The 15,754-nt window shown below is 34.8% G+C and overlaps 1 protein-coding gene across 1 annotated transcript; it reads left to right on the top strand.

The window, feature by feature from the left end:
• The first annotated feature begins 4,677 nt into the window (after positions 1-4,677).
• si:dkey-32e6.3 (uncharacterized) lies at positions 4,678-15,502 on the top strand. Its single transcript, XM_056449344.1, has 5 exons — positions 4,678-5,268; positions 8,296-8,690; positions 10,785-10,945; positions 14,128-14,260; positions 14,347-15,502. The coding sequence occupies exons 1-5, from the start codon at positions 5,019-5,021 to the stop codon at positions 14,515-14,517; spliced, it is 1,110 nt and encodes a 369-aa protein (XP_056305319.1). The 5' UTR covers positions 4,678-5,018; the 3' UTR covers positions 14,518-15,502.
• Positions 15,503-15,754: the final 252 nt, after the last annotated feature.

The following is a 15,754-nucleotide window of genomic DNA, read 5'->3' as shown; positions in this document are numbered from 1 at the left end:
TTTGGTCATGCAATTCCACAATCGGCCACTAGGGGTAAAAAGAAAGGTTGTGAAAAATGTCGAGCATTGCACTCTATCGATTAACACTAGTTTTATTTCATACTTCCTCTTCTGTGAAAAGCTATTACAAAAAGAAGGTTATTTTTTGTTGTGCAATTCCCTAATCAGCCACTAGGGGTAAAAAAAAGGTTGTGAAAAATTTCGAGCATTGCACTCTATTGAATAACAATGGATTTATGACTCAGTCTCATTGATATAAAAAGTTATTACAAAAAGAAGGTTAGTTTTGGTCATGCAACTCCACAATTGGCCACTAGGGGTAAAAAGAAAGGTTGTGAAAAATTTCGAGCATTGCCCTCTATCGATTAACCCTAGTTTTATCTCATACTTCCTCTCCTGTGAAAAGCTATTAAAAAAGATAGATATTTTTGGTCGTGCAATTCCCTAATCGGCCACTAGGCGATGAAAGAAAGGTTGTGAAAAATGTCGAGCATTGCACTCTATTGAATAACACTGGATTTATGAGTCAGTCTCTTTGATATAAAAAGCTATTACAAAAATAATGTTAATTTTGGTCATGCAATTCCAAAATTAGCCACTAAGGGTAAAAAAAAGGTTGTGAAAAATGTTGAGCCTTGCACTCTATCGATTAAAACTAGTTTTATCTCATACTTCCTCTCCTGTGAAAAGCTATTACAAAAAGATGGGTAATTTTGGTCATGTAATTCTGTAATCAGCCACTAGGGGTAAAAAGAAAGGTTGTGAAAAATGACGAGCATTGCACTCTGTCGATTAACACTGGTTTTATGTCTCAGTCTCCTTGATATAAAAAGCTATTAAAAAAGATAGTTAATATGTGTCATGCAATTCCAAAATTAGCCACTAGGGGTAAAAAGAAAGGTTGTGAAAAATGTCGAGCATTGCACTCTATCGATTAACACTAGTTATCTCATACTTCCTCTCCTGTGAAAAGCAAAAAGAAGGTTAGTTTTGGTCATGCAATTCCACAATCGGCCACTAGGGGTAAAAAGAAAGGTTGTGAAAAATTTCGAGCATTGCCCTCTATCGATTAACACAGATTTTTTGTCTCAGTCTCCTTAATATAAAAAGCTATTATAAAAATATAATTCATTTTGGTCATGCAACTCCACAGTCAGCCACTGGGGGTAAAAATAAAGGTTGTGAAAAATGTTGAGCATTACACTTTATCGATTAACACTAGTTTTATGTCTTAGTCTCTTTGATATAAAAAGCTATTACAAAAAGAAGGTAAGTTTTGGTCATGAAATTCCACAATCGGCCACTGGGGGTAAAAAGAAAGGTTGTGAAAAATGTCGAGCATTGCACTATATTGAATAACACTGGTTTTATGTCTCAGTCTCTTTGATATAAAAAGCTATTACAAAAAGGTTTCTTTTGGTCATGCAATTCCAAATATTAGCCACTAGGGGTCAAAAGAAAGATTGTTAAAAATGTCGAGAATTGCACTCTATAGATTAACACTAGTTTTATCTCTCACTTCCTCTCCTGTGAAAAGCTATTACAAAAAGAAGGTTATTTTGGTCTTGCAATTCCACAATCGGCCACTGGGGGTAAAAAGAAAGGTTGTGAAAAATGTCGAGCATTGCACTCTATCGATTACCACTAGTTTTATCTCTCACTTCCTCTCCTGTGACAAGCTATTACTTAAAGATCATTATTTTTGATCGTGCTCTTCTCTAATCAGCCACTGGGGGATAAAAGAAGAGTTGTGAAAAATGTTGAGCATTGCACTCTATTGAATAACATTGGTTTTATTTCTCAGTCTCCTTGATATAAAAAGCTATTACAAAAAGAAGGTTATTTTGGTCATGCAATTCCAAAATTAGCCACTAGGAGTAAAAAGAAAGGTTGTGAAAAATGTCGAGCATTGCACTCTATCGATTACCACTAGTTTTATCTCATACTTCCTCTCCTGTGAAAAGCTATTACAAAAAGATGGTTAATTTTGGTCATGTAATTCTGTAATCAGCCACTAGGGGTAAAAAGAAAGGTTGTGAAAAATGACGAGCATTGCACTCTGTCGATTAACACTGGTTTTATGTCTCAGTCTCCTTGATATAAAAAGCTATTACAAAAAGATAGTTAATATGTGTCATGCAATTCCAAAATTAGCCACTAGGGGTAAAAAGAAAGGTTGTGAAAAATGTCGAGCATTGCACTCTATCGATTAACACTAGTTATCTCATACTTCCTCTCCTGTGAAAAGCAAAAAGAAGGTTAGTTTTGGTCATGCAATTCCACAATCGGCCACTAGGGGTAAAAAGAAAGGTTGTGAAAAATTTCGAGCATTGCCCTCTATCGATTAACACTAGTTTTATCTCATACTTCCTCTCCTGTGAAAAGCTATTACAAAAAGATAGATATTTTTGGTCGTGCAATTCCCTAATCGGCCACTAGGCGATGAAAGAAAGGTTGTGAAAAATATCGAGCATTGCACTCTATTGAATAACACTGGATTTATGAGTCAGTCTCTTTGATATAAGAAGCTATTACAAAAATAATGTTAATTTTGGTCATGCAATTCCAAAATTAGCCACTAAGGGTAAAAAAAAAAGGTTGTGAAAAATGTTGAGCCTTGCACTCTATCGATTAAAACTAGTTTTATCCCTCACTTCCTCTCCTGTGAAAAGCTATTACAAAAAGATGGGTAATTTTGGTCATGTAATTCTGTAATCAGCCACTAGGGGTAAAAAGAAAGGTTGTGAAAAATGTTGAGCATTGCACTCTATCGATTAACACTAGTTTTATTTCATACTTCCTCTCCTGTGAAAAGCTATTACAAAAAGATGGGTAATTTTGGTCATGCAATTCCACATTCAGCCACTAGGGGTAAGAAGAAAGGTTGTAAAACATGTCGAGCCTTGCACTCTATCGATTAACACTAGTTTTATCTCATACTTCCTCTCATGTGAAAAGCTATTACAAAAAGTTAGTTTATTTTGATCGTGCACTTCCCTAATCAGCCACTAGGGGTAAAAAAAGGTTGTGAAAAATGTCGAGCATTGCACTCTATTGAATAACAATGGATTTATAAATCAGTCTCTTTGATATAAAAAGCTATTACAAAAAGATGGTTGATTTTGGCCGTGCAATTCCAAAATTAGCCACTAGGGGTAAAAAGAAAGATTGTGAAAAATGTTGAGCATTGCACTCTATCGATTAACACTAGTTTTATCTCATACTTCCTCTCCTGTGAAAAGCAAAAAGAAGGTTAGTTTTGGTCATGCAATTCCACAATCGGCCACTAGGGGTAAAAAGAAAGGTTGTGAAAAATGTCGAGCATTGCACTCTATTGAATAACAATGGATTTATAAATCAGTCTCTTTGATATAAAAAGCTATTACAAAAAGATGGTTGATTTTGGCCGTGCAATTCCAAAATTAGCCACTAAGGGTAAAAAAAAGGTTGTGAAAAATGTTGAGCCTTGCACTCTATCGATTAAAACTAGTTTTATCCCTCACTTCCTCTCCTGTGAAAAGCTATTACAAAAAGATGGGTAATTTTGGTCATGTAATTCTGTAATCAGCCACTAGGGGTAAAAAGAAAGGTTGTGAAAAATGACGAGCATTGCACTCTGTCGATTAACACTGGTTTTATGTCTCAGTCTCCTTGATATAAAAAGCTATTACAAAAAGATGGGTAATTTTGGTCATGCAATTCCACAATCGGCCACTAGGGGTAAAAAGAAAGGTTGTGAAAAATGTCGAGCATTGCACTCTATCGATTAACACTAGTTTTATTTCATACTTCCTCTTCTGTGAAAAGCTATTACAAAAAGAAGGTTATTTTTTGTTGTGCAATTCCCTAATCAGCCACTAGGAGTAAAAAAAAGGTTGTGAAAAATTTCGAGCATTGCACTCTATCGATTAACACTAGTTTTATCTCTAACTTCCTCTTCTGTAAAAAGCTATTACAAAAAGAAGGTTAGTTTTGGTCATGCAACTCCACAATCGCCTTGCATTCTATCAAATAACACCAGTTTTATGCACCAGTCTCCCTGAAATAAACAGATATTACAAAAGTTGGGCTAATTTTGGCCATGCAATTCCTTTGTCAGCCACTAGGGGTAAAGAGAAAAGTTGTGAATTTCAATTGTCACCACTAGACATGAAAATGTAGATTATATCATTCTATTGATACATTCTAGTTCATATATATATATATATATATATATATATATATATATATATATATATATATATATATATATATATATATATACATACATCTTCTTGATTGAAAAAAGCTGTTATAGAGAAAAATATTTTGGAAATGCAATTCATTAAGCAGCCACAGAGGGTGAAGCGACAGATTGTGAAAAACATCTGGTATTGCATTTTTTAAAACTATTCTTTTACTGGGTTTATTTGTTTATTGACAAATCAGCCACTACAAGTAAAAAGAAATGCTATTTAAATGCCCTTATAGTGATTGACAACCTTTTCATGTTTCCTGTAGATGATTATAAAACTATTTTTAATGTTTTTTTTTTTTTTACAATAAGGGTAAAAGAAGAGGTTCTGAAAGTTCCCATATGCGACCGTGAATGACAAGTCATTTTAGCAAAAAAAAAAAAAAAAAAAAAAAAACGAAAAAAAAGATGCACTTTTCCGACGGTCCCTTACTGGGAGCTCCTCTCTGCGCGAGCTCTCCCGGCTGAATGCATATTGCGAGGGCTTAAACGGAGCAGTGCTCGTAATGTCGAGCGAAAAAAAAGAAAAAGACAGCTGTAAAACATAACCAGCTTTGCCTCTTTGTAGGAAACACACTTTAGATCTTTTTAGGGTAAGAGGTTTTTGAGTTATTGCCGTGCATCACTGAATGTGTCAGGAATATCGAAAACAAAACCAACTTAACCGCGCTCATCGCCAGAGACATTCATTTAATTAGCCTCGTCCACATTTAAGTATCTTGCGTACTCTACAATTTAATGTTTGTATATTTTAGGTCAACTTTAATATAAATATTTGGACACTATGTATAACTCTGAGAGACTCCCTAAAACCAGTATCGATCAGAACCAAAGCAATGGATTCAGAAGTGACGTGACCGGGCAACACAAAGAGTCCAGTGATTCAGTCCCGAGGAGGAGAGCCTCCAGAAGAGTCGTCCTTCACTTCGATCTCAACAACACCATCCTCGTGTCCGACGCAGTGACCAGACAGGGCACAGTTTCTGCTCTTGAGTACTTCCTGTCCACTGTGACCTGGGGCCGCATGACCAAAGGTGAGACAGCTAGCCAGGGACTTCACTTTTCTTAAGAGTTGTTGTCTTGATTCTAGCCCAAATATTTGAAAATGCTTAAACAGGAAGCATTTTCTAGATAAGTGAAACTGATTTGAAAAAAAAAACATGTTTTACCTTAATTGCTATAAGGAACAACTCGCTTAATTTTTAAAACACAAACATTTTGGGATGAAGTATTAAGTTTCGATACAGCAGAAAATATCTGTAAGACTTATCTACTCTAAGGAAATACATAAGTTTTGCTTAATACTTGAAGATAAAAAGATAACTTGTATAATGAATAATGTGTTGATATTAATAAAATGTTAGATTTATAAATGTAAATTTTCAAAATTCCCTAAAGACGAGGGGTGTTTAAAGAAGAATTTGTGATATATTTGACATTAAGAAAGATGAAAAGTCCAAAAGCAAGATATGTATTATAATCATTATTAGAGGATTTTGGTTTCATATTTTGAGAACTTCACCTCACTTGCTACTTAATATTCTTTATCATTTATTTTATCTGTAAATTTTTGTTGTTTTATTTATTTCAGGGTATCCACGGGGTCTTGAAAAGTCTTAAAATGTCTTCCATGTCAATAACAAAATGTTAGCCCTTAAAAGTCCTAAATTTACTGAAAAATCTACTTGTAACTCTTAAATCATATTAAACGGGTCTTAATTTTCTAATGTCCATGTAAAGCTACCCGATCAGGCCAACACCTGTATACAGAATACAGTCACCAACCATACATCTCAATAAAACTTTTAACAATATGGTTTCTCACAATAACATTTGTAAGTTCTCCATGTATTTATAGATCATATGTGGTGAGGACACCACCTGGACAGACTGTTGTACATTTAGTTTATTATAGTTTTTAAAGCTTGTCAAAAAAGTATATATGGTTTGCTTGTTTTGACACATCATTTAGGTATAATTCAGTTTTTCTAAAGGGGCAAGTAAAAATCCTTATAGTTTATCCCTGAATAAGTCTGAAATTTTATTCCTAATGGTCTTAAAAAGGTCTTAAAATGTATTACATTTGACTTGGTGAAACCTGCAGAAACCCTGTTATTTGTACATGTTGTATTATTGTTATTATTAATGAAGATGGAAAGATTGTGAAAAGTATTAATGCATTTATGTTATTGTTCAAGCGTTGTTATAATGCTATTGTCATTGTCATAAAAAGAAAAATAATTCTGAAAACAAAACAGTGTTTTTTTTTACTATTTCTCTGAAATAATTCTTAGATATTTGATTAGAAACAAGACAAAAAGTATAAGTAAGAAAAACATTTTTGCAGTGTCCTTTTGCAAGCTGGAGCAGAGATGCCCAAACTGGGGTTCCTGGGCCAAAGTTGGCCCGTGGTAACCTTTAATTTGGCCCATCCGCCATCTCATCTGAGAAGAGAGGGAGAATGATGGGGAAGGTTTGGGTGAATGCCTTTAACACAGATATAACTTTTTATATATATATATATATATAGTCACTCAACAGATAGAGGACAAAGCACTAGGCATGGGACGATAACCGTTTTCAAGGTATACCGCGGTTTGGAAAAGGCAAGGTTTTAAAACTGCCAAAATTTTTTTACTATACCGTTCCTATGGTATATGTAAGATTTTTTTATTTTAGGTTTTTTCAGGATTTTTAGGACAACAGTATCTCCAGCAGCAAAAATATCCAAACATGCTGTTTTAAGTTGTAAAGAAATCTGTGCTTTTGAAACTAATGAAGACAGCAGAAGTTAATGATTCATTTCAGTTATTTAGTCTGACATGTTTACTGTTACAAAATATTTGAAATGTTTCCCAAATAAAAATATATTGTGTTCAAAGGGGGAAAAGGTTTTGTTTTTTACCCAGACATGTAAAAAGAAGATATTTAAGAGCAGTAATCACAATACCGTAAAATTGTGATATTTTCATCCAAGGTTATCATATTGTCAGAATCTTATACCGGCCCATGCCTACAATGCACTAGACATCAGTGAGAAAGGCAAAGGCAGGTGCAGCTTGACTAGTGTATTTGAAATTGAAGTGTTAATATGATTAAAGTAAGCTTATTTCAATTTCTTTTTAAATATTAATAAAATAGGCAGTTCCTATGGCAACTTTAATGTAATACAGTATGGTATGTTTACCTTCGGCTCATTACTCTTAATCAAGTTTGGTGTATGACTCTTCATAAGAAAAAAATGTGGGCACCTCTGAGCCTCAGCCAACAGCCAATCAAGGATCATAAATATTAAAAGATATTTTAACTTATTAACAATATACAGACCCTATTATTAACTATTTATTTAAAAAAAAAAACTTAATATAAATGATTAAATTGTAAGTAATAAAACGACATGTCTATGCATAGAGATTTTTAAAAAAAAGTATATTAAATAACAGGTTTTAATTGTTCGAGTGGATAGATTTAAATGTTTATTAAAACTACTGTGTGTATGATAAATCATAATACATTTCATTATGTAAATCAAAAAAAATTTAGAATGTTAGAACTCTTTAATATCTATAAATGTATATAATGAAACATGAAATAAATGGTTACATGTATTTTTAAATATATTAAAATAAATAAATTATAATTTATCAATTAATATTTATACATAAGTTTATTTGATTGTGTGTGTGTATATAGTCTTTCTGAATAAAATATTCTCTCTCTCTCTCTCTCTCTCTCTCTCTCTCTCTCTCTCTCTCTCTCTCTCTCTCTCTCTCTCTCTCTCTCTCTCTCTCTATATATATATATATATATATATATATATATATATATATATATATATGTGTGTGTGTGTGTATATGTATATGGGGGGGTTATTACATTTGTTTCATAGTATAAATAAAGAATGCATGTTATAAATTTTGTTTAGATTATTTACATAAATGAAATGTATGACTGTTTTGTAAATTTATAATAAATATAAATGTATAGATCATAATTATGTATACAAATAAGTCATTATGAATTTGCATTATGACTCTAACATTTTTCTTTATTCTTCACAGGTAAATGGGAGTGGTTGTCAGAAGCTCCATCTCTCCTTCCGCCTTGTGAGGGCGCTGTTTCATACTACTCTCAGTTTGGCCGAGTGGCGGCCTTCACCACAGTAGGTCCAGGTCGACGGTTCCGGAAGGTCCTTGAGGAGCATCTCGAGCTGCTCAGTTGGCCGTCTCATTTATCTGCAGATAAAGAGCTGTCTGTGAAGGGAGAAGATGGGAAGCTGTACCACTGGATCCTGCCCTCCTTCTTCCAGATGCTGCAGGACTTGGCTTCGCAGGGCATTGAGTTCTCTGTCCTGTTCCGGACGTTTGGCACAGATCTGCCCCGTGTCCTGACTGCAGTCAAAAATGCTGTGGAGCATGGCTCACATCCGCTCTTTCCTGACCTCCCAGCACTGAAGGTGTTTGACATACACTGTGTCAATGATCGCAAACTGTAGAGCAGAAACTACATTCCAGGGGCGTTGCTAGACATAAAGCTCTACTGGGGCACGTACCCTCTTCCCCCATCCCCCCGCCCCCCCCTCAAATTTTTTATATATATATATATATATATATATATATATATATATATATATATATATATATATACACATTATATATATAAATATAAATACACAATATATATATATATATATATATATATATATATATATATATATATATACAATATATATATATATATATATATATATATATATATATATATATATATATATATATTATAAATACAATATATATATAAATACACTATTATTCACTATTATTTTGAAGAATAATTGTATAATAATAAGAATACTTTTATTTATAATATAATATACATATGTATATTATATTTATTATAAATAAAAGTATTCTTATTATACAATTATTCTTCAAAATAATCTTAAATGTAACTGAAAACAATGTTAAGACAACTGGAGTGATGCTAAGATCATTTAAGAAATTACTTTTGCATAAATATTAATTTAATTTGAATGAAATACTATAGACAATTCAATAAAATACAAAAAAAAGATGTGTTATAGGATTATCTGTTGCAGACTTGACACATGGCAGATAATTAGGTTTGTTAAGTCTTACCTCCCTGACTCCTCATCCCTCCTTTTTGCTTCATACAAAATAATCTATCAGGAGGCATGCTTAGTAAGATCACCGTCATATTGTTTAAACTTTAGTTTTGTCCACTTGCAAAACAAAAAAGGCCGTTACGCTGTTTTTACAACGCATGAGCGGCGCGTAACAAGCAGCCTCTGCTTTTTTGGCGCGCATGTTTACTACCGGGACTCTCAGAAGAAGAGCAGCGCGTGCGCGAGCAGCGCGTGCGAGAGGCGCGCGTGTTCTCTGCGCACACGCGTAGATGCGTCAGTTTGCTTTTTGATTACATTGCTATTACATTGCTTTCACCAGCGTTGGTTCGGTTGCACTTAGAGAATAACGTCTTTATTTCGGAATGACCACTCTTAATAAATACACTTGCATATGAAGTAAATCATATCTCAATGCATTTACTGGGGCACTGGAGATTTTCACTGGGGCACGTGCCCCAGTGAATTGGGTCTAGCGACGCCCCTGCTACATTCCATTCAAAACTTCAAATACAAGTAACAAACATACATTTAAAGACAAAATTATTAGCCAAACTTTTTTATTATTATTATTATTATTTATATATATTTCCCAATTATTTATTATTATGTTCTGGAGAAAGTCTTATTTCTTTTAGTTTGGCTAAATGAATTAAAAAAAAAAGTAAAAAAAAAAAACTGCTAAGGTCAATATTATTTGCCCACTTAAATAATTTTTATTGGCTACAGAACAAACCACTGTTGTCTATTGACCTAATTAACCTAACTTGCCTAGTTAACATAATTAACCTAGTTAAGCCTGTAAATTGCACTTTAATACCAGTATCTTGCATAATAGCTAATACATTTGATTTACTGTCATCATACTGTCAAAACAAAAGAAATTAATTGTTAAAAATAAGTTATTAAAACAATTATGTTTAAAATGTGCTAATAATAATAATCTCTTCATTAAACAGTACTTGGGGAAATAATTGATTAATAGTTAATAATAATTTTGTCTTCAATTGTATATACAATTGTATTTGATATACAATATGATTATTTTTAAGTGTGCTTTAGAGTACAGCTTGCACGGCATAGTATAATGTGGACAACAGTATGACAGAAGTACATAAATACAAAAAAAAATGCATCTAGAACTGATCCCAAAGTGGTGTCTTTTTATTTTAAATGCTGTTTATTCTACTGAGCAATGATTCATATGATGCATTTCCCACCATTGCCTATTGTCCCCCGAGGCAGTGGGTCATTGTAGTACATTTTTATGAATACTTTAAATTTTGACATGCCAGTCGTATCAGCTAGTGGTTTTCTTTTTATATGATATGAAAGTAAACATATGTGGAATCAGATATGGAGAAGCAGCATTTGCGTTGTCCTCATCATCACTGTCTCTGTTCCCAGATGAAGGTTAATGTGACAGCCGGACGCATTAGGTGCAGTGCTAAGGGTGTGTCGCTGACCCGTGGAGAAGAGCATGCATCTACACGGGATGGAGAGCGGAGTGTGTACCAGTATCTGAGCTCTGCTGAGGGTCTGGGTGGCTTCCAGGACAACTTTGACTGGTGAGGGGCTTGTTATGAATTTAGAAATAATGTGTGGCGTTTTCAGACCTGTGCATTACTTGCGCTGCTTTGAAACAAGTGACTTAACGGCACAATATGAATAATTTTTGCTTTAAAATATAAAAAAAAAACCTTGAATAATGTTTATTTTGTATGTATGTTATCGCATATAGGGATATCTAATGGCTTGTTTCCACTGACTGGTACGGTACGGTTCGGTTTGGTACGGGTCACCTTTATTAGGCTTGCGTTTCCACTAACAAGGGTACCCTTTTGGTGGGCATGGTGTATGACAGAAAGTTTCAGTCGACGTCATTCTCGCTCGAGGAAATGTCTACAATAATGCTGTACAGGTCACTTACATATCATATGAGAAGCACTTCTCACAAAACAGATGCTTCATACACATAAATACTTGTGTAGAAATGTTTATTACTAACTTTTCAATGAACATGAGTTGATTATAACTGCAGATCAATGACAGTGCGAAACAGCCTACTGTAACGTCTGTAATTACATTAAATAACTAAATAAATGAACATATATAAACACATACAGCCCTTTACAGTCTCCGATATGTTACCAACTACAGAAGAACTACATATAGCAGACATTTCGTCAGTATTTAGGTTCAAAACAACACAAAATATAGCCTACAGTCAGTGAATACCTCTCATCTGTGTCTGTAATCTTCAGCAGCACATGTAGCCTCTGTTAGACAGTAATTCCGTCATTCCCGGTTCATATTAGTCCAAAAGGTGAAGATAATAAGTTAGTTATACATGGCATTTTGTTCGCGTTTGTTAAAAAAATAATGTGCTCCTTTTTTTCCGGCTTCTCCTTTGTTTTTTCGCGCTTCACTCTCGCGTTTGTCAGTGTCTGACAGGATCGGGTTTCAAAAGCACGTCAATAATCAAGCGCAGGTAATTATCATCAGCTCAAGAAGTTTGTTATTTCAGATATAATGTTAGACGCGCGCGAGCGAGCGCAAGCAAGAAAGCAAAACCGCTCGCGCCTCAGACTGGCTCGTAAAAAACTACGGGGGCACAGGGTAAATCTGCTCTTCTTCTTGGATTTGTGGCTGTTCATCAAGATGACGACAAGGTTTGTTTGAGCCCAGATCGACCATGGCTCGTTACTATATGCATTTATAATTCCACTAAAATCTCTTGCTGTGTATTTCAAACATGGCGGGTTTTTTTGTTTTCATTCTGGCTTGTTGCGTAAACGAATGAAATATCTCTGTAAACCAATAGCGTTCAGCTGCGCGTGTGGCTCCGCCTTTTGGTACCCTTTCTCGTGTTTGGTACCCTTTCGAAAGGGTGCCGAAAAAGTGGTACGGTTCGGTTCGGTACGCTTTTTGACAGTGGAAACGGCCATAAAAGCGTACCAAACCGAACCGTACCGTACCACTAAGTGGAAACGGGCCTTAATGCACTTCCTTTAGTACTAGGGATGCACTGAAATAGAATTTTTGGTTTTTGGCTGAAAGTGAAAAGTGGCAGAAAATATGAACCAAAAAGTGTTATACTGCACCACACTGCCCAGCAATGGTCAGCGTGATGGTTTCACTCTCCCTTCCTTGAGTTCAATTGAGAAAGTCTTACAAAATGGAATAATTTAATTAAATAAATCATTCATTCATTTACACTCTCGCATTCACACACACTCATACACTACGGCCAATTTAGTTTATTCAATTCAGCAATAGTGCTTGTCTTTGGACTTTGTGGGAAACCGGAGTACCCAGAGGAAACGAACATGGGGAGAATATGCAAACTCCACACAGAAATGCCAACTGACCCAGCCGGGATTTGAACCAGCAACCTTCTTGCTGTGAGGCGACAGTGCTAATCACTAAGCAACCGTGTCTAATTAAATAATTATCACAAACATTTTTGTTTAGTTTTTTCAGCCAACTAAATCCAGAATTGTTATTTTTATGCATCCCTATTCATTACCAATCTTTACTAAGCTTACATTCTCAGCTAACATTTGAGTGCTGTTGTGCAGAAACACTTCTGAATACACTTTTGGGGTCGCATGCTCAACAAATATGATTGTGATTGGCACCAATGATCATCGATTCACTGCTCTTTAAAGAGCTCGAACACATATTGGTGTCACATATTTCAGAGATTCCCTCCAAATGCAGATACATGAACGATCTGCTGATGGATCAGCTGAAAGACGCTTCTTTCAAACATTCTCCTGTCTTATGTTCCTGCTCTGTGAAGAGCGATAAAGCGACGATCCAATCACATCCAGTCATATTTATTTATTTATTTGACATGGACATCACAATTAGACTGGACAACCAAATGCATTTGTTTAAGTGTTTTAGCAAACTTGCTAATTCTCAACAATATCTGTTGAGCATGTGAACACAATAGCCAATCAGCAGTGTTTAAGATCATGCTCATCAGTGCTCGTATGTTAAAGGGAAATTGATATTTTAAAATTGTGTAATGAAGTCGGTACTTTTGACATTAATATTAACGAATGGTTGCAACAGTGGTCAAATTCAGAGAAATAAACCAGTGGCATGGCTCTTTTATTGCATAGGCACCATGGAAATACTAAAAGATGTGATCAAACAATAGCTTGAAGCATCTAGCAAATCTCCTTTTTCATGATCATTTGTTTTGGGTTGTGTCACCAGAAATGACTCTGTAAGTCAAAAATGTGAACTTTAAATGGTCAGAATTTTTTAGAACAAGAGGTGAGATCAAACAAGTTTCTAAAATGAATTCAGCAAAACTCCAATGATTCCAATTGTCTTGATGGTATCCATGTTTTTATCATTGATGTTTATTTACATTTTGTGCCTTTAATGTCTCACAATATCGAAATTTCCAATTTCTTGTTGGTTTAGACTAGTTCACTCGCACAAGGCAAACTTTTAAAGCGCCCAAGAAACAGAAATGTGCGCACATATAGGAATCTCAAAGGCAGGTGCTCAATCAAAAACAAACACAGTAGCAAAAGATCAAAAGAAAATCGGCACACTGCCACTTTAGCTCTCAAAAAATGTTAATGTCGCAACGTTCCGACCCACATGGTCTTCATCATGAATTTTTTGAGCTAAAGTGGCAGTGTGCTGATAAACTTAAAGCGCACCAACATGTTTTCATGCATATTCTCATTGAAGTCAAAGTGCATGTTTTGTTTTTCCTAAATAGGTGGGCACGGAACACATACTCCATTTTAGGTGGGAAACCACTGTGGATTGACCCTTTTGACAGCAATGTTCAACATATCTTCATTGACGACAACATTCGTCAAAATGACGAGGACACTATTGTCCATCCTAAGGTATGAGATGTTTATTTCTCACCTGCGGAATGACCGTCCTTTGTGTCTCTTCCATTCCTTCATTCTTTATCCACCTCTTTCTGCAGGTGTTTTTAGAGCGTGACGGCTTGCAGACTCGAACAGCCTGTACATCAGAGCTGTATGATCTCTGTCTGGTTCAGAACGACCTGCTGAAGGCCATTTCTGAGCCTGACTATTTCACCCGACGCATCCAGATCTGCATGGAGAACTATGAGGGAAACATTCAAACAGTATAGCCGGGTGAAGCTCAACTCACACAAGTACATATAAAACAGACACATTATGTATAAAAATAGTAATGTGGTAGGTGCAATGTGGATAAAAACCATGTTGGACAATCTCTGCTACAATCACAGATCATATATATCAGGGGTCACCAATCACGGTCCTGGAGGGCCGGTCTCCCTGCAGGGTTTAGCTCCAACTTGCCTCAACACACCTACTTGATTGTTTCAAGAATACCTAGTAAGACCTTGATTAGCTTGTTCAGGTGTGTTTGATTAGGGTTGGAGCTAAAATCTGCAGGACACCGGCCCTCCAGGAACAAGTTTGGTGACCCCTGATATATATGATCAAATCATCGTATTAACTTCCTAAATAACTGACTATCACAAACAGCACATGCCATATTGAATGTAGTGTTTTTATATTCATAAACATTGGCAGCTGCTTTATAGTTCTTTTTTCGTACAGGCATTGTATGTAGATTTTACATTCACCACCCATACACTCAGGGTCTGTGAACATTAAATATTGATTTAATGTTACAGTATTTATACTTTGATGCATTTAACAAAGTGTGTTTCGCATCAAAAACTTGAATTTTAGGTTTTGTGAGTGTGTGAAGATTTTTTTTGCTCTTATAGATTGAAACCATTTTGATTTATGAACATTTTGAAGCTGAGACTAACCAAAGCAGAATTTCTAACTTGTTGAGTTTTTTAGTTTACATGTATGGAGTTTAACGCACTTGATGTTAAGTAATTTTGCAATTTGATGCTAAAGTGTCAGCATCTTCCTCTCCAGGTTTGGGTAAACTTTATGTTTTACCTAAACTCTAATCGAATTAAAATAGAATTATATATTTTCCTTACACCGTTACAAAGTAGAATCTTGTTCTACTTCAGTTTATTATTGCGCTGTTGCTGCTTTTAGTGTGCATGATTTAATGCATTATTTATTATTACTGTTTTGAAGCAGGTTACTTTGTTGTGTGATTTATTATGGTAGTAATTTATTTTAGAGATGCTGCCGAAATAAATTATTTGGATTTTATTGATTGCCCACTTTGCACTGTATTGATTGAGTCAGCGTTTATCACTTGTTTACATACTGTATGTTTACAAACAGGAATGGATCAATCAGTTCGAATGAATTGAATAGACAAAACTACGTATGTAAACTTACAGAAGTATGTGGTTGTTGTGTTAAAATGTCACATTTATTATTTGTTTGGATAATATATATAATGTG

Source organism: Danio aesculapii, chromosome 23 (assembly GCF_903798145.1).
Source record: "Danio aesculapii chromosome 23, fDanAes4.1, whole genome shotgun sequence".
NCBI lineage: Eukaryota > Metazoa > Chordata > Actinopteri > Cypriniformes > Danionidae > Danio > Danio aesculapii.
The sequence above is the reverse complement of the archived record's forward strand: the minus strand, read 5'-3'. Positions and strand labels throughout refer to the sequence as shown.